The sequence below is a fragment of the Neolamprologus brichardi genome, chromosome 3, assembly GCF_056152115.1.
Source record: "Neolamprologus brichardi isolate AB-2024 chromosome 3, ASM5615211v1, whole genome shotgun sequence".
NCBI lineage: Eukaryota > Metazoa > Chordata > Actinopteri > Cichliformes > Cichlidae > Neolamprologus > Neolamprologus brichardi.
The window spans coordinates 398,526-423,769 of record NC_142106.1 but is presented as its reverse complement, the minus strand read 5'-3'; the positions used below and the strand labels follow the sequence as shown (position 1 = coordinate 423,769).

General features: G+C 41.3%; 1 protein-coding gene across 2 annotated transcripts in view; it reads right to left on the bottom strand.

Moving 5' to 3' along the window:
• Positions 1–13,518: 13,518 nt before the first annotated feature.
• Positions 13,519–25,244, bottom strand: part of LOC102795346 (protein NLRC3-like) — a 37,392-nt gene continuing 25,666 nt past the window's right edge. The window contains exons 6-10 of one of the 2 annotated variants that reach the window (XM_087831058.1): positions 23,425–25,225; positions 22,721–22,894; positions 19,274–19,447; positions 14,840–14,886; positions 13,519–14,691 (exon numbers count right to left, since the gene is read on the bottom strand). In XM_087831058.1, coding sequence (XP_087687184.1) covers positions 14,150–14,691; positions 14,840–14,886; positions 19,274–19,447; positions 22,721–22,894; positions 23,425–25,225 — 2,738 coding nt within the window. In that variant the 3' untranslated portion in view covers positions 13,519–14,149. Of the gene's footprint in view, positions 14,692–14,839; positions 14,887–19,273; positions 19,448–22,720; positions 22,895–23,420; positions 25,226–25,244 lie in introns of those variants that run through there. The other variant, XM_087831062.1, reaches the window with a different exon arrangement.

The window sequence follows — 25,244 nt, the reverse complement described above, 5'->3', positions numbered from 1 at the left end:
TGGGACAGCAGGCTGAATGAAACATATGCTTTTGTGAAAGAAGGGAAGATGTTAAGATTGAAAATGTTTGATTTCTTTTTTGGATTTCTTTTACTAGAATAAGCGGTTATAATCATTTTTCATACACACATTGCAATTGTGATCATAGGAATTGCCACTCAGTCTTGTGAAGGTCATAAGCTTCGTTCATATATAGGAGGAAAATGTAGGAAAATGGCTTAGAGTGTGTGCACACATAAATAATATTTTGACTAATCGTCTAGATCAGAGAGTCCCGAATATAAAAATTTGAACCAACTTTGAGTAACTAGAAGAACAATGGATGAACATATTAGATTATTGAGGTGTCGCAGAGAGGTGTTTTCCTTTTCTGTCCTTTACAGAAGAAGGAGCAAATTCCAGAAACACAGCAAAACCACGAAGGGGTTGGCCAGAATCCAGGAAGCACCAGACCAAACAGATCTGGCCAATAAAGGGGGGCACGGATGTGACCTAAAAGAAGCGTAGATCTCAGAAAATTGCCCGTTCCAGAAGATTAGTTGTTTGAATTGTAAAGAAGGTCAAAAAGCTCGTTAGACAGAGGTGTTGGTCATGCTGGATATGGTCTACCCGTTAAAGGGGGCAAAGGGACAATTAAGTGAACTGTAAGTTGTGTGCTTAGAAACCAGGAGTAATTTTAAAGAGGAAACGGCTTTACTCTATAGAGACTGTTTCCACAGATTGACAAAAGTAATCTAGGACCTTTTACTAGGAAAAGCTAATTATATCTGTTTGGATTTTACCGTGAGCAGTGAGGGAAGTCAGAAGTGGGTTTAAACTGTGACGCTGGGTGAAAAGGGGGTGTTAGGAAGTAAATGTAGGACAGCTCACAGCCCGGTGTAGACGCAAGGTGCAGTCTTAGAGCTTGACATATTGGTTTGATTTATTTGTTGGATAGAAGTAATTATGCAACAATAATAAGGGAACATTGAAAATACACGACCCGTTGAGGGGACGGATGACATATATGTTTGGGCAAGTGAAAGGTTTCATTTTGTTTAGTATGATTTCTTTGGTTAAATTCTTAGCTATTATTCTCACATGCAAGTGAAGTTAAGGGGATAACTTAGGTATTATGTCATCTCTCTGTAGGAAAGATGAAAAAGGGTGGAGTTGTTATGGAATAAATATATATTCTTAGTGGTTATATTTCTGTTTATATTGTTTTATAGAGGCCAGTATAGTAAAACGCCACTTTGAGTTAGAATGTGTGCTAAAGGTCACATAGTACTGTGTAAGACAGGAAACTGCAGAAGACGCTTTGTGCAGGCCTGCAGAGTACAGGGAGTGAAACTAGGCAGAGTGCACTGAGTTGTTTTGATCAAAACTGTGTGTGATGTATAAGAGAACAATATTATATGCATTCAGCTTGTAATGCTTCAAATCTGCTCAGGATTTAGCCTGTGCACATCCCTTTCCGGAAAGTAATGATTGAATAAAATAATTATTATTTTTGACCACACTGAGTCGGGTTTTTCTCTGTGTCAGTAAAATAATTTAATAATTTGATAGTTACACTATAATTCCAATTTAGAAATTGGGAAACTATTACACTGATTTGTATTACACTATACTGCTGAATTATGACTGCAAATGAATTACACTGTTTCATGATACAATATACTGCTGATTTAAAAAGAAATACCATTTGCATAGAGTCATGGCCTTAAATTTTTCTGATTACAAAGAGAACAGAACATACTGCTCAGAGATTCTCCCTTGTCTCACACAGGAGGAGAAAAAACAGGAAGCCAAGGTCGTAACTTAGGCTCTCGGAGGTGAGGAAATAATGTGAAGGTTTAGGTTTTTATGACGGAGGGGGCTTGAAGCTATAAGAATGTTTGAAACTGTCAGACACTTCGAAATCTGCAAAATGCCCTCTCTGCGCATATCTCCAATCCAAATGATTGAGAATGCTCAAAGTGTTTGTATGAAATAAAGAGATTGTTGATTGAGCATTAAACACCGAGTGTTGTTCTTCCTGTGGCCCGAAGATAAAAGGAGCTGAGCTGAGCTGAGGAAGGCAGAATTGGCCTGTGGTGGAATCTAGTGTTGGGTCACGAACGAACAAAATGGCTCTTACTGCCGGGTCTTTGACGTGAACGACGCGAGCCGGCTCCTTATTGTGATCCGTGGTTTTTTTTTTCTTTCTCTCACTCTCTCTCTCGCACTTTCTTTCCACTTCACTCAGCATGCGAGCCTTGTGCTTTACGCTGGGAAGAGGGGGGAGGGGCGGTAGTTACACTCAGTAGCACAGGAACAGAGCGGGAGGGAGAGAGAGAGAAAGAGAGCCAGGGACAACAATGTCACATTAGAAAGGTATAGTAATCATCCACAACTATTTTCAGTTGCAGATGATAAAGGATTCAGAAAGTTTATTCATGCAGGCCCATATGACAGAATATGCATGTTCTTTTTGTTTTCATATTTTAATTTATATTTAATTGTGTTGTGGTTTGCAGTGTTTTGTGTTGTTTCATTTTAAATTTGTTTAAAAGGAAAAAGATGAAAATTTAAATAGTTAAAAGTTGAAATGTGAATAGTTGATTTTTATATTATATGAATGAAAGCTTTATTTGTCACACACAGGTTGCCCTGCTGCGAAATGGGGACCCCCCCCCCCCCCCCCCCCCCCCCCGACCTTACACACAAGACACAAACATTACATGGGGTTACAAGTCGGAGATTGGTAGTATTACAGAAAAACACCGAAATGTCCACACAACGGGAAGGTACAAGAGGAAAAAAAAGAGACCTCCACTCATGCTGTGCTTCCATGGTAGGACAGCACGAGAACAGGAAACAAAAAAAAACTCCTCTGCACAAAAAAAGCACATGAATGTTCACAGCACAACATTATTAAGACATAACAAGCCACAGGGTTGGGTAGGGGATGAGGAGTAAACCCAGGAAACACAGCAGCAATCCTGCAACGGCGCCGTCTCTGCAGCGCGGGCCCAGACCCGCCTCGTGTTCCCGGGGGACAACAAGCATCGAAGGCGTTGGAAAGGGGGGGGGGGAGATGAGTGAGTGCTTATCAGTGTAAGTGTGTGTGTGCGTGTCCATAGTTCAGCTGAGACAGTGTCCTTCGCCCTATCAGGCTAAGTAAACAGTCCTCCAGCCAATCCAGGTGTCCTTGCATGGGATGGGGAGAATAGTCATATCACAGTCGTTATCAGGGAGTGTTTGTCCGGCTTCAGCCTTGGGCCTGTGCAGCTGGCGCCGTGGTGGTTTCTGCATTTTGATCCCGAATTTGTTGATTTTCTTTCCAAACGAGCAGCTCACGAGAATTTTCAAAGCTGATCTTAACACACTGATGCTGGTCTCTCGATCTCCCGTTGGAGAGCCGCGAGCCTCCCCATGATGGTATCATAAATCATATTTATTTATGTAATAAATAAATATGATTTATTTATTACATTTTATGTGGAGTGAATAAATAAAAGTATATTTACGGTGGCCCCTAGAGACAAACCACATACAAACTTCAAATCACGTACGAACCCTGAAGCACGTACAAACTCCAAAGCACGTAAAAACTCAAAACACGTAGAAAAGACAACAGAAGTGCTCCAGGATGCTAGGGGGCAGTGTTGAGCTTTTGTTACCTAGCAGCTACACAAGTCAGGAAGTACCAACGACCGGATTTGGTGTGTGGTAGTAACAGGTAAATGAACATTTTTTTTAAATTATTTGACTATATATGAATGCTTGTGTATAAATACATAAACAATACACATATACCTTCATGCTTTCAATTGTGTAATTTAAGTGATCTAGGTAGCTCTGTTTTGGAAGTTCAGTTCATGCTAGAAATGTGTTTTGGAGTTTGTACGTGTTTTGTCTCTAGGCTCCACCACATATATTTATATATAAACATATATAAATAAAACCATTTTTTTTACATTAGTAATTCCTTTTGTGCATAATTTTATATTATTGTTAATAATAAATTAATTAAAGCAACAAAACAACCTGAAGAGCCGGTTCGGAGCCGAAAGAGCCGGCTCTTTTTAGTGAGCTGAACCGAAAGAGCCGGTTCTCTAAAAAGAGTGGGAAATCCCATCACTAGTGGGATCGTAAGATGTGGCGAACAGAGGACCGGTCCAACAGAACAAAGGGTTAGCACCACCTGTTACATCAAATTGTGGAATTCTAAAAAAATCTGTTCAAGTTATACGTATTTTCATATTAAATTTTGTCTGTGACTGGCTTCAGCGCAAGAGACTTTATAACATTCTAAGTTGCGGCTAGAAGTTAGACTTCCGGTTGCGCTGTAAGATGGCTGCACCGACGAGAGCTCCCAGTCACCTCAGCAATGTTATTATTTATTTTGTTCTGCTTTCAATTTCTGTGCGCACAGCGCAATCATACACTCGGTATGACAGACAAACGCTTTTGGAGCTACGTTCGTCAGCCAGTTCGGACTTTACAGCGGGTTTTGACTCCGTGGACGCTCTGTTGCCTGGGATCCTTTGTTTACTCGCTGGACGTGGAGGAAAAATAAAGAGGGGGAAACGCGCCGGAGTTTTGTGCCGAACGCGACAGAGAAACAGCAAGCCACCTCTCCCCAGCATCCTGCTCGCGAATCTCCAGTCTCTGGACAACAAACTTGACGAGTTGCGTGCACGGATTAAACACCAACAAGACATCAGGAACTGCTGCGTTCTGGCCTTCACAGAGACATGGCTGGAGCCCAGCGTCCCCGACTGCGCCATCACGCCGGATGGATTCACTGTTTACCGGGGAGACCGAACGAAGGACTCAGGCAAGAAAAGGGGAGGAGGGGTGTGCTTTATGGTTAACTCCTTGTGGGCTAGAGATGTGTGTATCTTAAAAATGTACTGCTCTCAGAGCCTTGAGCTGCTGACCATTAAAGTCAGGCCTTTTTACCTCCCGAGGGAGTTCAGCTCAGTTCTCCTCTCAGCTGTTTACATTCCCCCACATGCTGAGAAAGCTACGGCTATGGACGAACTGTATGACATCATCACTGGACTTGAGAACAACAATCCAGAAGCTGCCTTTATTGTGCTGGGAGACTTCAACAGAGCCAACATGAAGAAGGTTCTCCCCAAATACTATCAGCACATCTCCTTCCCCACAAGAGGTGATCAAACACTGGACCACTGTTACACTCCATTCAAAGAGTGCTACAAACCCCTCCCCGCCCAGCTTTTGGTAAGGCAGACCATTGTTCCATACTGCTGCTGCCTGCATACAGACAAAGACTGAAACAGGAAAAACCAGCTTCCAGGGTTATTCACAAATGGGACAGTGAGGCTGAGGAGGTCCTGCAGGACTGCTTTGAGACAACTGACTGGCAGATATTTGTGGATGCAGCTGATGGCAACATCAATGAACTCACAGACTCTGTCATTGGATATATTGGAAAGTGCATGGATGATACCATCACAAAAACCACTGTCCGCATATATCCAAATCAGAAACCCTGGGTAAATAAAGACGTTCGCGCCTAGCTAAAAGTGCGAACCTCTGCCTTTAACTCCGGGGATGCTGATGCTTATAAAGCAGCCAGGTATGACCTCCGAAAGTCCATAAAAAAGGCCAGAAAGGACTACAGGGACAAAATGAGTCCAGCTACCACAGCTTTGACACCAGGCGACTGTGGAATGGACTGCGCTGCATCACTGACTACAAGAAGGTCAACACAGTCAGTGTTCAGCCCGCTGCATCTCTCGCAGACGAGCTCAACAACTTCTATGCTCGTTTTGACGCAGACAACAGAGAGCAGATCCTCTACCCTCAGGAGAACAGTGAGGCTGCAACTTTAACTCTGGAAACAGAAGCTGTGAGATGGACCTTTAAAAAGGTCAATCCTCACAAAGCTTCTCAGAGTGTGTGCCGACCAGCTGGCAGAGGTGTTCACCAACATCTTCAACCTCTCCCTGAGGCAGTCAGTGGTCCCCACGTCCCTCAAAGCATCCACCATCATTCCCGTTCCCAAAAAATCAGTGGTCTCCTGTCTGAATGACTACCGTCCTGTTGCACTGACATCAGTCATCATGAAGTGCCTGGAGCAGCTGGTCAAAGGTCACATCTGCTCCTCCCTCCCTGACACACTGGACCCTCTTCAGTTTGCCTATCGGACAAACAGAGCCACAGAGGATGCCATCGCCCTGGCAACGCACACCACCCTCACTCACCTGGAGAAAGGGAATACATATGCAAGGATGCTCTTCATCGACTACAGCTCGGCATTTAACACCATCATCCCCTCAAAACTTGCCACGAAGCTCGTCGACCTTGGGCTGGGAACACCGATCTGCAGATGGATTCTAAACTTCCTCACAAACAGGCCCCAGGTGGTGAGAGTTGGTAAGCACACCTCCTCATCACTCATCCTAAACACAGGAACGCCACAGGGTTGTGTGCTTAGCCCCCTCCTATATTCCCTGTTCACACACGTCTGTGTTGCTAAACACGAGTCCAACACCATCATCAAGTTTGCTGATGACACAACCATCATAGGCCTCATCACAGGCAATGATGAGACGGCCTACAGAGAGGAGGTGATGGCGCTGTACGAGTGGTGTCTGGAAAATAACCTGACTCTCAACATCAGCAAAACTAGAGAGATGATAGTGGACTACCGGAAACGCCCAGTCAGAGAACACCAGCCCATCCACATCAACGGTGTCAAGGTCGAAAGGGTCAGCAGCTTCAAGTTCCTTGGAGTCAACATCACAGAGGACTTCTCCTGGACCCTTCACACAGACAATGCTATCAGAAAAGCTCGCCAGCGGCTTTACTTCCTGAGGAGGCTGAGGAAGTTTAGCATGAACGCCAACATCACCTCAAATTTTTACAGGTGTGCAATTGAGAGCTTGCTGACGAGCTGCATTACAGTTTGGTACGGAAGCTGCTCTGCCAGCAGCCGTAAATCACTACAGAGGGTGGTGAAGGCAGCAGAGCACATCACTGGAGGCTTCCTGCCATTCAGGACATTTACCTCCAGCGATGCCTCCGTAAAGCACACAGCATCATCAAGGACCACAGCCACCCAGCACATCTGCTGTTCTCCTTGTTACAATCTGGCAGACGTTACAGGAGTCTGTCTGCTCGGACTACAAGACTTTAAAACAGTTTTTACCACCAAGCCGTACGACACCTCAACCACAACACTTAAACACACACAACACAGCACTCAGAAGCTACCTTGCAGCTTCACAAGTACTCTGTTTAATCTGCACTGGTCACTTCACTTTATTGTCATTGATATTTATATTTAAAAGTGCAATACTATAATTTTCTGCTGCTCATTCCTGTGCAATATCCCATCTGCCCTCCCGTCTTATTTCTTTTCAAGATTTTCTTATTTAATCACTAGTGTACATATATTTATATTTATAGATACATATATATTTAGTCATCTTTTCTCTTTTACCATGTCTCTCTAATATTTAGCTCCTTACTATTTTTATATTTTATTTTATTTTATTATATTTTATTATATTTTCTCCTACTGTATCATGCTGCTGAGTGACTCCTGCTCGTCAAACACATTTCATTGCAATGTTGACCCTGTGCTAACTTGCATATGACAAATAAAACTGAAACTGAACTGAAACTGAAACTGAACTGAAGTTGCAGTGTGTTCCAAATTGAATTCCACATTTAATTCTGTTGATGACTGGCTTGATGACTGGCGAGGAAGCAGAGAGAGGACTGTGTTGGTGTATGGGTGTGTGAGGGGGTGTGTATAACAGTGAGTGAGTGTGTGTATGAGTGCAGCTGGAAATCAGCTGATATGTCTGGGATGAATGATGGAAAAACTATGGATGGAGGAGCACAGCAAGCACAGCGGCTGGTGCAAAATGATAGATTAACATAATTGGAACCAGGCCATATTTTGGCAGAAAATTTCACACTGATTGACCTCCACGTACATCTTATACTGAAAAACAGGCTTTGAAGATAATCAACCCCTCTGAAGAAAAAATACAGCTTCAGAGTAACAGTATCCACTTAAAGACTCAGCAGCTGGGGAACGGTTAAGGTTGAGAAAGTGTCCGAAGCAAGGAAATAAAGGTAAAATTAAATACACACATGTAAACAGAGAGGCGCAAAAGAAAGGCACCTTTTAAGGAGATGCCTTTTTAGAAAAAAAAAAAGAGGAAAAAGGCAAAAAAGGAGCTAGGGGAGAGACTCCACTGAATACATATTTAACCCGCCTACTAATGCACACACATGCAGTGAGGTCAAAAGTCATCTCAGAACAGACAGAACACAGAACCTGATGCAGGTTTTATCTGCGGAGAGCATGGACACTGGAGAAAGGACAGCCCCAATCGGGGTCAGAACCAAAGTGGATAGCACTGTGAACATGGAGCAGCGGTAGTCACAAACAGACTGAAAGGAGGAGGGCAGGACCCCGGGGCACCCTTCAGGCTGTTGTTTACCGAAGACACCAGAAACGGAAAGTGATGCACACACACCCACTCACACAGTATAAAGTGACCTACACACACACAGACTCAGCATGAAGTGATAAACACATACACAAACATATGTACACACGTTGATTCAGTGAATAAAATGACACACACACCAACACACTGACTCAGTGAGAAGGGATACACATGCACATGCTGGTGCAATGCAACGTGCAGACGGTGGGTCTGCGTCCAGCGCCAGATAATGGCGCTGGACGCAGACCCACGCTGGACGATGTCTGTTGTCTACACCGGATCATTCCTTACCTCAGTTGCATGTCACGTTCTTTTACATGGTGTAAGATGTGAAGATTCATGTGCTCGTTTGTGCTGAGGCTTTTTTTTACTTTCCTCAAAGCTCTCCTATAGAAGCTCAGTTTGATTGGAGTTGACTGCCGGTAGGGGTTCAGTGCCAGTTTTAATGGCTTGCTTTTATGTGACAGGTTACAGACATTCAGTGAAAAATAAAGGCATTAAAACACAAGTAAAATAAACATTAAAATATACAAGAAATTAAAACAAAATTAACAAAAATAAAAAAAATATTTAGAGCGACCAAAAGCTGACTAAAGGTGACTCTGGTAATACTCCTTAAAAGCCTTGGAAAAAAGGTGTGTTTTTAAAAGTGATTAGAACATTTCAAGTGTTGGGGCCATGAATATGGATGGGCAGCGTATTCCATAATTTGGGGGCCACAACAAGGAAAGCTCGGTTCCCCCGGTGTTTCAGTCTCGACATGGGGGCAGCAAGTAGTGACTAGTCAGTTGATCTGGTGCAGACTGCAGTGGACTGTATGGGAGGCAGAAAAGATGATGGCGACCCCCTGCCCTCCATCCAGGACCTGTACCTCTCAAGAACCAGGAAACAGGCAGGGAATATCATCACAAACCCCTTCACACCCTGCACACAGACTTTTTGATCTGCTGCCCTCTGGCAGACGGTACAGAAGCCTGCAGACCACGACCACCCGACATAGGAACAGTTTCTTTCCCCTCGCCATTTCCCTCCTAAACAGTTGAACTGTCACACTGCTCACACTGCTAGACTGCAACTGCACCTTATGTACATCCTATTGTATGTATTCATTTCTGTCATCGTGTATTTTATGTATATAAGATTTAGATTGGTTGTTTATGGTTGGATGTGTGTGTATGTGTATTGTGTTGTTTACATACTGTTGTGATTTACATTGCTGTGCTTGAGAGCCACCATCTACTGGAACCAAATTCTGTGTATGTGTTTCAGAATCAGAATCAGAATACTATATTGATCCTTAGGGGGAATTATGTTGGTTACAGTGCTCCAGTACAAACAGTAAAAAAGACAGACAATGCAAGAAGTAAGAAATAGCATAATATATACATATATATATGTTTTTAGCCCAGTCCAGTTTATTGTCAATGTATACTCCAAGGTATTTATAGTCATCCACAACGTCAACATTGACCCCCTGGATTGAAACAGGGGTCAAGCGATCGTGGCTCAAGAGTTGGCAGTTCGTCTTGTAATCGGAAAGTTGCCAGTTCAAGCCCCGGCTCAGACAGTCTCGGTCATTGTGTCCTTGGGCAAGACACTTCACCTACTGCCTACTGGTGATGGTCAGAGGGGCCGATGGCGCGATATGGCAGCCTCGCTTCTGTCAGTCTGCCCCAGGGCAGCTGTGGCTACAACGGTAGCTTGCCTTCACCAGTGTGTGAATGGGTGGATGACTGGGTGTGTAAAGCGCTTTGGGGTCCCTAGGGGGGACTAGTAAAAGCACTATACAAATACTGGCCATTTACCATTTACATCCAATTCTGGTTCCAGAGTAATCGAGCGCAGAGTAATAGAACTACGTTTTACCAATGAAAGTGTTACTGTAGCTGCCTTCACCAGTGTGTGAATGTGAGAGTGAATGAATAGTGGAATTGTAAAGCGCTTTGAGGGTCCCGAAAAGCGCTATATCAATGCAATCTATTATTAAGTGTTTCCTGGACTTTCTAACGTCCACAATCTATTCCTTGGTCTTTGCCACATTGAGCTGCAGATGATTCTGCTCACACCATGTGACAAATGAGTTGACCACAGCCCGGTACTCTGTCTCATCATCCCTGCTGATGCATCCAACCACTGCAGAGTCATCAGCAAACTTCTGAAGATGGCAGGTCTCTGTGCAGTGGCTGAAGTTTGTGATGGGGAAGACGGACATATTGTGGTCTTCCTGTCAGGTAATCAACAATCCAGGACACCAGATAAGCATCCAGCTGCATCGCCATCAGCAAAAACAGATTTCCAATGTTACCATGTGTTTGTGCATGTGTAATGTCTTTACTTATACTGGTCAATAGACTTTAGTGAACACATTATTGAAAGGTGTTATTGATAGGGTTGTCTAGCACAACCCTATTGCTGGAACAATCAGAGACAATTCTACTGCCTCTAGCAAAGCACTGGACACCAGGCAGAACACTCTGTGTGATCTCGTGCACGAGGGAGATGCCTGTGACGAGCGCTGTTCCTGCCGCTTGAACCCCAGTCACTCTCTGTCAGCTCCCTCGTAGCACTGCCCTTTATTGAGGTTATATGAATATGCTTAGGTCATTAACATATGACATCTTACACCAGCATACATACATGAACTATAATGCAGCACCAGAAAAGAAAACTACATAATATGTGCTAAAAGAAGGAAACCATTAACATATGTTTAGGTTTAAATGAATAACTTATTAGATATGTGCCATTACATGCCCATTAATTACATACAACACTCTTTATGTCATCAAGCAGGCTTAAAAATAATCTTTATCAATTAAACTACTAGTTTACTGGGATAAAACTCAAGTTGATTGCCATTACAAACATGCACACCAATTTATCTACCATCACGTGAACAAAGAGTACCTTGTCTGTGTTAGTGTATGTATGTGTGTGTATGTGTGTGTGTCAAGATATGGCCCTCTGAACGCCTCCTTAAAAAGCCGGTGCAAGGAGTCCAGCGGTCCACCTAAAGAAAGGGCTCTTATACTTGAACAGATACAGAGTAGGTGTCCTCCTATACCATAAATCAGAAAGATAAGATACGACCTCTCTCATGACCATAGGATGTGTGTGTGTACCATAACACTCTGGAAGGCACACAGAGTCTTTTCAGACTACTAAGGATCAGACCTTTATCACTATACAATTGATTATGTACCTTTAAGCATATATGATTATATATTTCTAAGTATAATTGACAATCCAACAATATAAATATGACAGTTATACATAAATTAAAAACAGTTTTTCAAGTATCTTTATTCCTCTGAAGCAGCTGCATTATAACCAATCTTGTCCTCTGTGGCCATTTAAAATAGCCTTAAATAACTGTTGTTATATTTGTTGCAGTTTCTGCTCCTCTTGGACAGACGACTCTTGAAAAGACATATTTGATTTTCGATGTGACTTTTAACTGGATAAATATCAGATATATAAACGTCCCTCTGCAACAAGTCCAGCTTCTACCTCACGATAGGAATGTTTTTGTGGCTCAAGATGACCTCATATCTTTGATGATGGATACATTTGACTCGTGTTTTACATATTATAGACCAACAAGTGCCCATCTCAGTGTGAAGTGAACTGGAGTTCGTCTGTACTGGATCTGGATTCATTGTCGTCCCTCCAACAGCGACATAGCGATCCGGCTCACCAATTGGTGAGAACGACCTACTGAGCCTGCTAGCAGGTGCAGGAGGGCCAATCTGAGCCACAATTATGGGGCTAATAATGCCCATTGATGGACTGATAACATGTATATTTAATGTCAGCTCCCTCCAAAATAAGAGCTTTTTTAAAAACTCAGACTGAGGTCTTATTTTGAAAGCCAGAGTTTGTTGAAGCTGTTTCCTGGAGCGGGACCCTGAACAATTAGAAAAAGCAGATTTTAAAACACTTAATGTCATCTGTGCTCATTAAACGGACGTCATGCAGTTTATCTTCTCACCAGCAGAGGGCCACATATCACCATCAACGAAGAGCTCAAGAAGATGTTAGTGACATCAGAGCTGTACGTATTGATCTGATCAATATTGAAGTTCATGTTGCTGTGATTGGTAGTGATGTGTCAGTCGCGAACGAAACGGTTCTTAGAGCCAGATCTTTGAAGTGAACGACACGAGCCGGCTCCTTATTGGGATCCATGGGTTTTTATTCTTTCTCTCACCCTCACTCTCGCACTTTTTTTCCCGCTTCATTCCGCACGCAACTTGTGCTTTGTGCTGGAAAGACAGAGGAGGGGCGGTAGTTACACTCACAGTAGCACAGGAAAAGAGCAGGAGGGAGAGAGAGAGAAAGAGACTCAGGGACAACAACATCACATTAGAAAGGTATAGTAATCATCCACAACTATTTTAAGCTGTGGGTGATAAAGGATCCAGAAAGTTTATTCATGCAGGTCCATATGACAGAGAATGTGCATCTTCTTTTTGTTTTCATATTTGATTTATTTATTACATTTTATGTGGAGTGAATAAATGAAAGTATATTTAAAGTATATTTAAAGTATATTTACGTCACGTACAAACTCTGAAGCACGCACAAACTCCGAAGGACGTACAAACCCAGAAGCACATACAAACACCAAAACACCTAAAAACTCCAAAACACGTACAAACTCCGAAGCACTAACAAAACCAAACAGAAGTGCTCCAGGATGCCAGACGCAGTGTTGAACTTTTGTTACCTAGCAGCTACACAAGTCAGGAAGTACCAACAACTCGATTCTGTGTGTGGTAGTAACAGGTAAATGAACATTTTTTTAAATTATTTAAATATATATGAGTGCTTGTATATAAATACACAAACAATACACATGCTTTCAATTGTGTAATTTAAGTGATCTAGGTAGCTCTGTTTTGAAAGTTCAGTTAACGCTAGAAATGTGTTTTGGAGTTTGTACATGCTTTGTCTCTAGGGGCCACCGTATATATTTATATATAAACATATATAAATAAAACCACTTTTTTTACATTAGTAATTCCTTTTGTGCATAATTTTATATTACTGTTAATAATAAATTAATTAAAGCAACAAAACAACCCGAAGAGCCGGTTGGGAGCCGAAAGAGCCGGCTCTTTTTAGTGAGCTGAGCCGAAAGAGCAGGTTCTCTAAAAAGAGCCGGAAATCCCATCACTAGTGATTGGATCAGTTTCAAAACCAGCTGTTTTTATAGAATGACAGGAACATGAGAGAAACTGAATGTCTTTAATATTTGATACACTGAGTACTATTCGATGTCTACTTACTCAGCCATGATGGAAACATCCCATTAAGAAAGAGAAATCAAAAATTTGGATTCATTTTAATGAGCCCCATGACTTGTTGAAAATGCAGAGGAGCTGGTTGTGAACTGAGCTTCAGAGAAACACAACATACTGAGATTCATTGTGAAGCTTTGAGTAGAAAAAGACAGAAAACAACATGTGGATCCTGGAATAAGGGGAGCTTCCATCTTTAAAGGACTGAAGAGGAAGAAGTTTACAAAGAATCATTTAGAACAGTTTCAAACATCAACTGATTGAATCCATGAATCTGAAAACATGTTTCTGAGTGAAAGAGACAGACATGTAGAGACTGAACTATCTGTTCAACATTCAGAGTGTTTCTCTAACAGGAGGACACTCTTTACACCCCACTCAGCACAGGGACACTGAGGAATCAGGAGGATAAGACCAGGCCATAAACCCAGGATAAAGAGGTTCAGTGAATGTGGTGTTGAAGGTGTGGAGGTGGATCAGAGTGTCAGAGGAGACTCTGTAGAAGGACAGAGTGCCAGCAGGACAGTCCACATACACTGCTACTCTGTTAGAGACAGAGGAGGAGGAGGAGGTGGTGGCGGATACAAATTTTGTGTTGTAACAGACATAAACAGGACCATCATTAGTGCAGTATAGATTCCAGGAATGATCATTCCGTCCAAACCAACAGTCATTACTGTCTCCTTTCCTTCTGATTCTTCTGTAACTCACGGATATATAAACTTCTCCTGTCCACTTGACCTCCCAGTAACAGCGACCAGTCAGACCATCTCTACACAGCAGCTGAGGAAGAACATCAAATCTGTCTGGATGATCAAGATATGACTGAACCTCCCCCACATGTGTCACCTTCCTGTTGTTGTCAGAGAGTTGGAGCTTTGTGTGCACTGTGTTTGTGTCGATTGTGAGTTGACAGGAATCTGATGGAGAGAACAAACACAATCCAGCTGCAGTTATTGATCCATCATCTGTTCATTGATTGACACTTTGATGATGACTCCTGACATGATGAAGATGGTTGAACGTGTGCTGCTTTGGTTTCATGAATCCCATTAAAAACACACTTACACTTCCTCAGACCTGGTGTCAACCATCGGACTCCAGCAGGCTCCACCCTGAAAGGAGGAGGGGGGTCAGAGCAGCACAGTCAGCATGCACAGATGGACATTACATGGCTCTCATACACATACTGTTAGACACTGATAAGGGAACAGTGCAACATTATCACAAATACAGTTCAATCCATACGTGGATCAAACTGCTGATGATTTGGGCTGATCCTGGATCAATCAGTACCCCACTGTATGAATGAAATATGACTGATTCAAACTGTCACCTTTATTATCCTTATATTCCTCTTTTGTTTAGCTGGAAAGGACACCTCCCTGCCTTCGCTGCCAGCTGTTTTTCTCCACAAGGAGAGAGGAAACAGGTGTCTAACAAAATCAGACGTCCTCACTTTGAAGCCTCATTTTAAATGAATGTTACATTAATGTTCATTGTAATAGCTGTAATTGGGCTTATTACACAGTGGGGACATGAATAGTTTTGTTACAGGCCAAGTACAGCTGGATTTTATGACAATAAAGCTAGCTTACTTTTGTAACATATATGTCTACTTTTAATTAAATTTCTACCATGGGCAGTGTTGGGGAGTAACGGAATACATGTACTGCTGTTACGTATTTAAAATACAAAATATGAGTAACATTATTCCGTTACGGTTACCGTTTAAAAATGTGATATTCAGAATACAGTTACTTCACGGAAATAGATGGATTACATGGTGGTGTTTTCCTGCTTCATATGTTAGTCTGTCCTCTCTCTAATTTTGGTAATCCCACACCAGTGGAAACTGTTGAGGTTTAAATTTATAATCTTAAATGCTTATATGCTGATTATATTCCTTTATATAAGAAAGGCGTAACTCTGAGTACACTCTGTGCCAAAAGTCCTGACAGGAAACTGCATGCTTTTGCAGAAGCATAGGACCTGCTGCAGAAAGTGAAACCAACTAGGTTGTTTGATCGAAACTTAAGGGAGAATGTGTGGGACTGCCCCTCCCATTATATGTGTGTGAGCGCAAGGGAGGGAGAAAAAGGAGAGTGGAAAAGTTGTCACCGACCAGAAACGGGAGATGGAAGCATGTAAATATAATAATAACCACTGCACTAAGTTGTTAAGACTCAACTGTACACTGTGTTCTTGTTATTCAACGCCTCTCTCTCTCTCTCTCTCGCTAGCAAAATTGACAATAGACAATTGACAATAAAGCTAGTTACCAGCTACGAGCCCAACACAGAACCCGACGCATTAGCCTGATGTCCCTTTACTTTGGTTCGGAACCGCGCACGTGTTTTATATACGCGCAGAATAGTTTTCTATAAGAGATCACTGCAAAAGGTGCAGTCTGACCTAATGTCCACCCTGTGGATTACTTAATATATTATCATGCTTTTTACAAGTACATGAATGTACTATTTCTATGTGATTTATTACTATTACTGAATATAATTCGCCATACCAATACCTACCAGATTTTTAAAATCTTAATATAAAATGAGTAACAGTAGTATTCAGAATACGTCACTCTCATTGAGTAATATAAGGGAATACATTACAAAATACATTATGTGGAAGTATTCTGTAATCTCTAGTGGAATATATTTTAAAAGTAACCCTCCCAACACTGACCATGGGGCAATATGACAGATGCTCTCTAAAAAGCCTTGTGTTTTAAATAGGATAGGAATTTGCGTTTCCTGATTGTTCCGCTGCCTCTTTAAGATTCTGATGGTAAACATGTTTAAACAATGTGTATATTCTTGATCCTAGATATTCTGTATCACTTTTAAATAGTTTTCATGTTTAATTGTTTTCTCATGGTGCTCTTCACTTTTAATGTTCATTTTGTGTTCTATGTGTGCTACATATTGGCTTTAAAAGTGCTATAAATAAAGTAACAAAGAAATAAACAAATCTTGCTAATAATTAATTTTTCTTGATTTTCTTGATACCTCTTCTTAGTGCTAAGGTAGGTTAGACATGAGCCTACTTTGTGCACTGGTGAGGAGTCATGTTGGAAAAGGAAGACGCTATCTTTAACTCTCTAGGGTCCAGGGTATAATTTGCCTTTTTTGACTACTTTTGATTTGACCTCTATATTTCACCTTTAAAAAATGTTTATCATGCCTCGTACCGTTACTTTCAGCACAACGTCAAAAATCTGAAATTGAAATTACTATATTAGCACAACTGATCTAAATTCAGAGAAAAACATTTAAATCTGAGTAGAAAAAGTTATATTTTTTACTGTAAAAACCACAAACATGTTTAACAAATCATTTTCATTACTTGAAATGCAAATAGAAATTACACATTTCTAAAAATTATGCACAAGGTTTGCACACCAAAGTTTAATGGTACAGCCAAGGCCTCAGGCATTTTTTATATAACCATTTAAAACTATTTACAGATGAATTAGGTGTTCTGCAAATTGTTTCTGTCCACTCTAAAACAGAGGAGAATACCACAGGCCTAAACCCTGCAGGTCTGACAACAGGAGGTGTCTATATCCAGTTTTCCAGGTGGAGACAGCGTTTACACTGGAATCTCCCGTTGGTGGCTGTTTTGGAGCAACTGTGACATTCAGCAGTATAACTGACACACAACACAAAACTATAGCCTGCAAAGATGCTAAACGTTACTAATGTCTCACATATGAAAATTCATTCTCTCTATTTCTTTGCTTGACCGCTTTCTCTCACCGGTGTCACCCCTAAAACTTCTCCCTCTTCCTAAAGAACCAAATGCCACATGTTGCCATATCATGCTTGGATAAAATGGTCAAATGGTCATTTCACCCTTTTCTTTCCAAGCTCCTTAGACTACGATGACCTGGATGACTGAGAACCTTCACAGACATTGGCTGACATGGTAAACTTTTACACCAAGAGGGAAGAGGTGTTTCTTTTTTCACTTGCAACCGGAGAGTGTTTGCTACCTCTGTCCTTAGAAAACGCTGTTTTTACCGTAAACACCACTGTTTTGTTCAGAAAAAAAACATCGCAAGGTTTGGCATTTGGTGAATCAAATGGACCATTACGGCAAAGCTGGGATGGTCAATTTGTTAAAGTAAATCCGTTGGGCATCTTTCCTCACCTTTAGACAATAATTCTGATGGCAAAAGAGCCAAATAGACAGGCAAAAAAAAAACAAAACATTGCATGTATTTTTTATCATAATTCTGGTTTTATGTGGCCTATCGACACAATTTAAAAACTGGTATATAGTTTGAAGTCCGCACTTTCGACCCAAGTTGAAATGGACTCTGCGTCCTCTTTTTGCTGAGTCGTCTTAAATTGTCATGTGATTTTGACACGCCGGCATGTCCGTCAATCCCACGGGGTTAAACTGTTTCTTCAAATTTGGGAGGATGAAATTGTCCAAAATGTCTAGCATTGAGAGTTCCTTTCACTGGAACCAAGAGACTGAGCCCAGCTCCTGAAAAACTACCTTGCACTGTAATCCCGCCCCACCCACCACCACCACCAAACTTAACACTTATCCATTGGATAGTCAGAAGTAGAAGTGTGATTTATCATTCCAGAGAACACGTCTCGATTGCTCTGGAGTCCAGTGGCAGCGTGTTTTACACCACTTCATCTGACACTTTCCATTGGGCTTCATGATTTACGGTTTGGATGCAGCTGCGTGCTCATGGAAACCCATTCCATGTAACTCTCCATGCACTGTTGTTGAGATAATCTGAAGACCACAAAGTTTGGTGGTCTGTATTGATTGACTCTACAGAAAGTTGGTGACATCTATGCTCGATACACCTCAGCATTCAATGGCATAAGGGCTGTGCATTGCCATTGATTTCTATAATCGATGTGATTCCTCTTCACAAGGTCCCGTTCGATTAGATCAGTGATTTGATTCTGAGAAATTTTGCCTCAGACAGTCAGAAGCATTATAATTCTTATCAGTACTGAAACTTTAGAAGCTTCATCAGAGGTATAAGCATCACTGTAGATGTCTTTGTGTCAAAGTAACTGTGGATAAAACACAGAAAACATGAAGGAGATTTTCCTGGCCTGGCTTCTTATAGCAGAAAACAACCTTTAAAATATTCTGCAGTGGAACAAAAATGAAGGAAAACCATGAATCAACATCTGAACATTACCTGATGCTGCTGAAGTGAAGCAGAGCAAAGTTACAGAGGTTTTATTAGATACACAGATAAGGGTTTGCAATTTGGCATCATTTAAAAAGTTCACATTAATAATAGCTCATAATTAAAACAGAGGTGTATAAACACACAATGAGTGAAAAGAGGTGAAAGAAGGAGAAACACTGCAATAGATATATGGAATAAATAGATTTCCTGTCTGTGATTGTTTATGTTATGTCTGCGTGAAACAAACATGAACTAAAGAATCAAATTATTTAAAGGAAATGTTCCAGCTCTTCCTCCTCCATCAGAGATTCTCTCCATACCTGAGAGTGTCCAGTCTCCAGCCTGGATCCTTCAGTCCAGCCGACAGTAGCTTCATTCCTGACCCTCCTGGATGATTGTAGCTCAGGTCCAGCTCTCTCAGACAGGAGGGGTTGGAGCTCAGAGCTGAGGCCAGAGAAGTACAGCCTTCCTCCGTGATCAGACAGCCTGACAGACTGCGGACAAAAAACAACACAAAACAGTTCAGCTGTGAATACTGGAAGCCAATGTTGCAGTTTCAAATTTGTTTCTGTGTAAAATGCCTTGGACCCAGAAATACTATGGTCACTGGAATGCCTTCATGCACATTTCTGATAACCAATAACCAAAGTTTTTTATTTATTAAACTTTTTTCTACTTGATGGGTGTGTCACAGAACAGGGAACAGGGAATTGGTGGTTTATCAGAAGTTTATGTTTTAGGCCACACTTGCTAATTTTCAAATAATATTTTCAGGACAGTAAAGTACCTTTAGCGTTGAAAGAGGCGGCTAAATAACAAATCATTTGATACTGCTGGTGGTGACACAGCTGGAGAACCACAGACCATACTGCTAGTGACATACTAAGAATTGAATTTGCTGGTGATTGAAGATAAAGTGTATAAGTGTATTACAAGTCTAGTACAATTAAAAAATAAGTCACTATGTAAAAATTTGAAATTAACTGATCTGAAATGTTTAAGCTACGCAAATCACCAAATTGTGTTGTAACAGGAAGTGATACAATAACACAGTGAGAACTAAAGATTATAGCACACATGTTATTAAAGCTTCTCTACCATAATGAAACATCTGTGAGAAATCTGTAAAGGACTTACATAAACACAATAATTAATGCTACCATTCAGACCTACAGCCAATTTACAATCCTCACATGACAACAGTAGTTGGAGGAGTATGGGCTCAAATTGTGGTCATAATTTTTTTGTGCTCAGGTTCCCTGGCTGTGTGTGGATTTGGAAGTACAATTTTTTTCTTCCTTTCAGCTGATTGGTCAATGTCATGTAAAGCACAAATTTAACAGTCCAATCAGAGAACAGATGGGTTTGGGTGTTGGAGAGGCACTTTACTGAGCTTCACATCCTGGAAGAATAAATGCCCTTTCACATGCCAGCCCAGCATTTTCCTTCATCACCACAAAGGAAAACAGTCTGTGTGTGTTTATACTTGTAAAGTGGATACACAGCCAGGGAACCCGAGCGCAGAGTTTTACACCTAGACTTTTGCTTTGTATCTGTAACCAGACCTTAACAAAAAAAATTGTAACTTGTCTAAATATTTTTTTACAAACACAAATCTTTTTTGCACGCACACAAATTGTCATCTGTAGATGCACAAATATACCATTTTCACATATTTTGGTTTACAAGGTTACAAAACTCAGTTCACAAAAAAATATTTGATTTAAAAGTACAAAATATTTATGACCACAATCTGAGCCCACAGAGGAGAATCCACACACGTACAGGGAGAGCATGAAAAATTTCTTTGTGGCACCAATGCATCTGAGGCAAATACATGTTGATTCTCAAGGGGAGACACAACAGATAAAAGAAGTACCCAATATATAAGCTTGGATTTCTGCATAAATTGACACAGAGGTCATTGGTTATGGTTATTGGCTATGTATCGTAAACAGATAAACCGGACTAAATTCTGCAGCAGACAGTGGAGCACTTTATCTGTTTCAACTTCACTGCCACTGTCACAGTTCTGGGTAAGTTTGACCCAGTATTTTGAGTTATGTTTTGGTGTGTTTTCGCATTTTGGATTCTTTTCTCATTGTCGTGCTTTTGATGATGATGATGATGATGATGATGATTATTATTATTATTATTATTATGAATCTATGTTTCAGTTATTCTTGTTTAGCGATTAGTTCTCAGGTTTTGTGTTCTCATGTTTATTGCAGGTTTAGTTCAGTGTCTAGTCTGTCTCTCAGTGTTGTGTCTGCGTCTTTGTTTGGTGGTTTCTTGTTTCCTGTTTTATTGTGAAAGTCTATGTCTTATGTCAGTGTATGCAGCTTTGCTCCCCCTGTCTCGTTAGTCCAATCCCTCCCAGCTGTGTCTCCCTCCTGTTGCCCATTCCCTGATTACCACCCTGTGTATATAAGCCCGTTTTTTTCCTGTGCTCAGTGTCGTACCCTCAGATTCTGCCTGTGAGTTTCCGGTTCTCAGTGTTCGTTGTTCTGTTCATGTTTTGTTCATTGCCAGCAATAAAGCTGTGGTTTTCTGTTGAAATTTGGCTTCACGAGTCCTGCGTTTGGATCCTCACCTCCGCCTGCCCGCACACAGAGCCCTGACAGCCACAGGATCAGATATAGAAAATATTTCCTTTATTATATTTAGTGCCTTCTTTTGTGGAATCTTTTACATTTCAATTTGTTTGTGTTACTGAATGTAGCTGAATAAGTATATATTCAAAAACAGACCCAAAAAACTTTTATCCATTTTTACAATTGATAGGTGCGGTTTATTTCTTTTTTGACTTCCTTAAGGTTTTGCCAACTCACAGGTTAGGATTTTATTTGCTATGTTGAAAACATCAAGTTTACATGTAATAACATGTGAAATAGAAATGAAATGGCCACTGCCATTTTATTGATTTAATTTTTTAAATTTTAGTTTACAAAGTTAATTTTGGATTAGTTATTTATTTTTTTTTAAATTTAATTCAAAAGGGATGAATGAATAACATGAATAAATCAAACTCCAATGTATAAACATACTTTGTAAATTGTTACAGAATACAGAAAATGAATCAAACTGGAAAGTTTTGTTGATGGAAGTAAACATTTTTGACTTATTGGACAAGACAAAAGAATAATTTTTAGAAACCTTGCTTTATACTTCCTTTTAGCCTTTGCTGTAGTGTCACAGAGTTCATTCCTTCCATTTTTTCTGGGTTTATTGCACAACTGTTAGGTCTCTGGTGATGTCCTATTTTTGACTTCTCTTTTAGATCTGGTCTTCCCATTAAATAAAACGTCCATTCTCTTCTGCTTGTTCTTTTCAGGGTCGCTACCATAGGGCAAGAGGCAGGGTACACCCTGGACAGGTCGCCAGTCTGTCACAGGGCTAACACATAGGGACAAACAACCATTCACACTCACATTCACACCTGTGGGCAATTTAGAATGATCAGTTAACCTAACCCCACTAATTGCATGTCTTTGGACTGTAGGAGGAAGCCGAAGTACCCAGAGAGAACCACACAAAAAACGGGCAGAACATGCACACTTCACACGGAAAGGACACAGCGATGTGGCGGAATGTGGCGGAATGAACCTCAGGACCCTGTGCCACTGTGCTGGCAGGTTTGAAGATTTGAAGTACAATCCAGTATGAAAACAGTTTGTAACAAAGAAAGGAAATTGATATGTTATGAATCTCAAAAGACCAGCGCTTAAAAAGCATATTATGCTTAAAAAGCATGTTATGCGCCTCACCTGAGAGTTTCCAGGATACAGTTTGGACTCTTCAATCCAGCAGCCAACAGCTTTACTCCCGAGTCTTGCAGGTCATTATTACTCAGGTCCAGTTCTCCAAGACTAAAAACCTTAGAGATGAGAACTGTCCACAGAGCTTCACAGCTTCTCTCTGAGAGATTACAGCCAGACAGTCTGAAAAAAGGTTATATTTGTGATCGAATTAAATGACTTATTTTCAACTTACCACAAGAAAAACAAACAATTATATGTCCACATTATAAATGAGAATACAACTCAAAATTCATGCATTAAAAAAAATAGAACTTGCTTTGAAACAGCACAGTCACACCTTTGTATCTGTTAAACATGTGGGGAGTTAGTACTTTTAGTGATTATAAATTAATACCCACTGAAACAGGCATTCTTACTTTCCAAAGTAGAATATCAGTGATTGTTGTTGGTGGATACTGTTCAAAATAATCCTTAATGATCACAGACTGAACCCTCATGTAGCCACCATTCATCATCTGTTGTAAACAAGTTGCTTTAACTCCTTGCAAGAATTTTCTTTTTTATTTATATTCGATTTTGAAGTAAATCTCTGGGCCCACTTTGATATGGGTTACATCCACAAATGTCTTGGAAATGCTAAGATTTTCTGCTGCTATAGACTGTACATTGCAATATTTAAACAATAAAAGTGTGCATAGATGCATACTCACAGAGCTTTGTTGGAGGCTTTGATCACTGGCAGCATTCTCAGAAGCGCCTCCTCTGAAGCAGAGTATTTCTTCAGGTCAAACACATCCAGATCTTTTTCTGATGACAGTAAGATGAAGACCAGAGCTGACCACTGAGCAGGAGACAGTTTGTGTCTGGACAGTCTTCCCGATCTCAGAGACTGTTGGATCTCCTCCACCAGAGAACGATCAGTCAGTTCATTTAGACAGTGGAACAGATTGATGATTTTCTCTGCAGACAGATTCTCACTGAGTTTCTCCTTGATGTACTGGACTGTTTCCTGTTTGGTACTTCCTGTCTGTGTCAGCAGGCCTTTTAGGAGAGTCTGATTGGTCTGCAGTGAAAAACCCAGGAGGAAGCGGAGGAACAAGTCCAGGTGTCCATTTGGACTTTGTAAGGCCTTGTCCGCAGCACTCTGGTAGAAGTGTCTCAATGCAGATTCTTCTCTTCCTTCAGACTTCTGGGATGTAATTACTCGCTCTTCCAGCAGATTAACTCCGGAGTTTATGAAGGTCAGATGGACATGAAGAGCAGCCAGAAACTCCTGAACACTCAGATGGATGAAGCAGAACACCTTGTCCTGGTACAATCCTCTCTCCTCTTTAAAGATCTGTGTGAACACTCCTGAGTACACTGAGGCTGCTCTGATATTGATGCCACACTCTGTCAGGTCTGATTCATAGAAGATCAGGTTTCCTTTCTGCAGCTGATCAAAAGCCAGTTTTCCCAGAGATTCAATCATCTTCTTGCTCTCTGGACTCCAGTGTGGATCTGTCTCAGCTCCTCCATCATACTTGACCTTCTTCACTTTGGCCTGAACAACTAGGAAGTGTATGTACATCTCAGTCAGGGTCTTAGGTAGCTGTCCTCCCTCTCTGGTTTCCAGCACATCTTCCAGAACTGTAGCAGTGATCCAGCAGAAGACTGGGATGTGGCACATGATGTGGAGGCTTTGTGATGTCTTGATGTGGGAGATAATGGTGCTGATTTGCTTCTTCTCTCTGAATCTCTTCCTGAAGTACTCCTCCTTCTGTGGGTCAGTGAACCCGCTGACCTCTGTCACTCTGCCAACACATTCAGGAGGGATCTGATTGGCTGCTGCAGGTCGTGTGGTTATCCAGAGGCGAGCAGAGGGAAGCAGTTTCCCCCTGATGAGGTTTATCAGCAGAACATCCACTGAGGTGGACATTCTAGGGTCAGTTAGGATTGTAGTTTTGTGGAAGTCCAGAGGAAGTCGACACTCATCCAGACCATCAAAGATGAACACAACCTGAAAGTCTTCAAAGCTGCAGATTCCTGCTTCTTTGGTTTCAGTAAAGAACTGATGAACAAGTTCCACCAAGCTGAACTTTTCCTCTTTCAGCACATTCAGCTCTCTGAAAGTGAATGGAAATATGAACTGGATGTCCTGGTTGACTTTGTCTTCAGCCCAGTCCAGTGTGTATTTCTGTGTTAAGACTGTTTTCCCAATGCCAGCCACTCCCTTTGTCAGCACTGTTCTGATTGGTTCATCTCTTCCAGGTGAGGCTTTAAAGATGTCTTCTTGTCTGATTATGGCTTCTAGACTGTCTGGCTTACTGGATATTGTTTCAATCTGTCTGACCTCATGTTCATCATTGACCTCTACAGTCCTCCCCTCTGTGATGTAAAGCTCTGTGTAGATCTGATTCAGAAGGGTTGGGGTTCCTGCTTTAGCAATCCCCTCAAACACACACTGGAACTTCTTCTTCAGTGCAGATTTAAGGTTTCGTTGACTCCACTGAAAGCTCCTAGTTCCCGTTCCTGATTGACCCAATATACA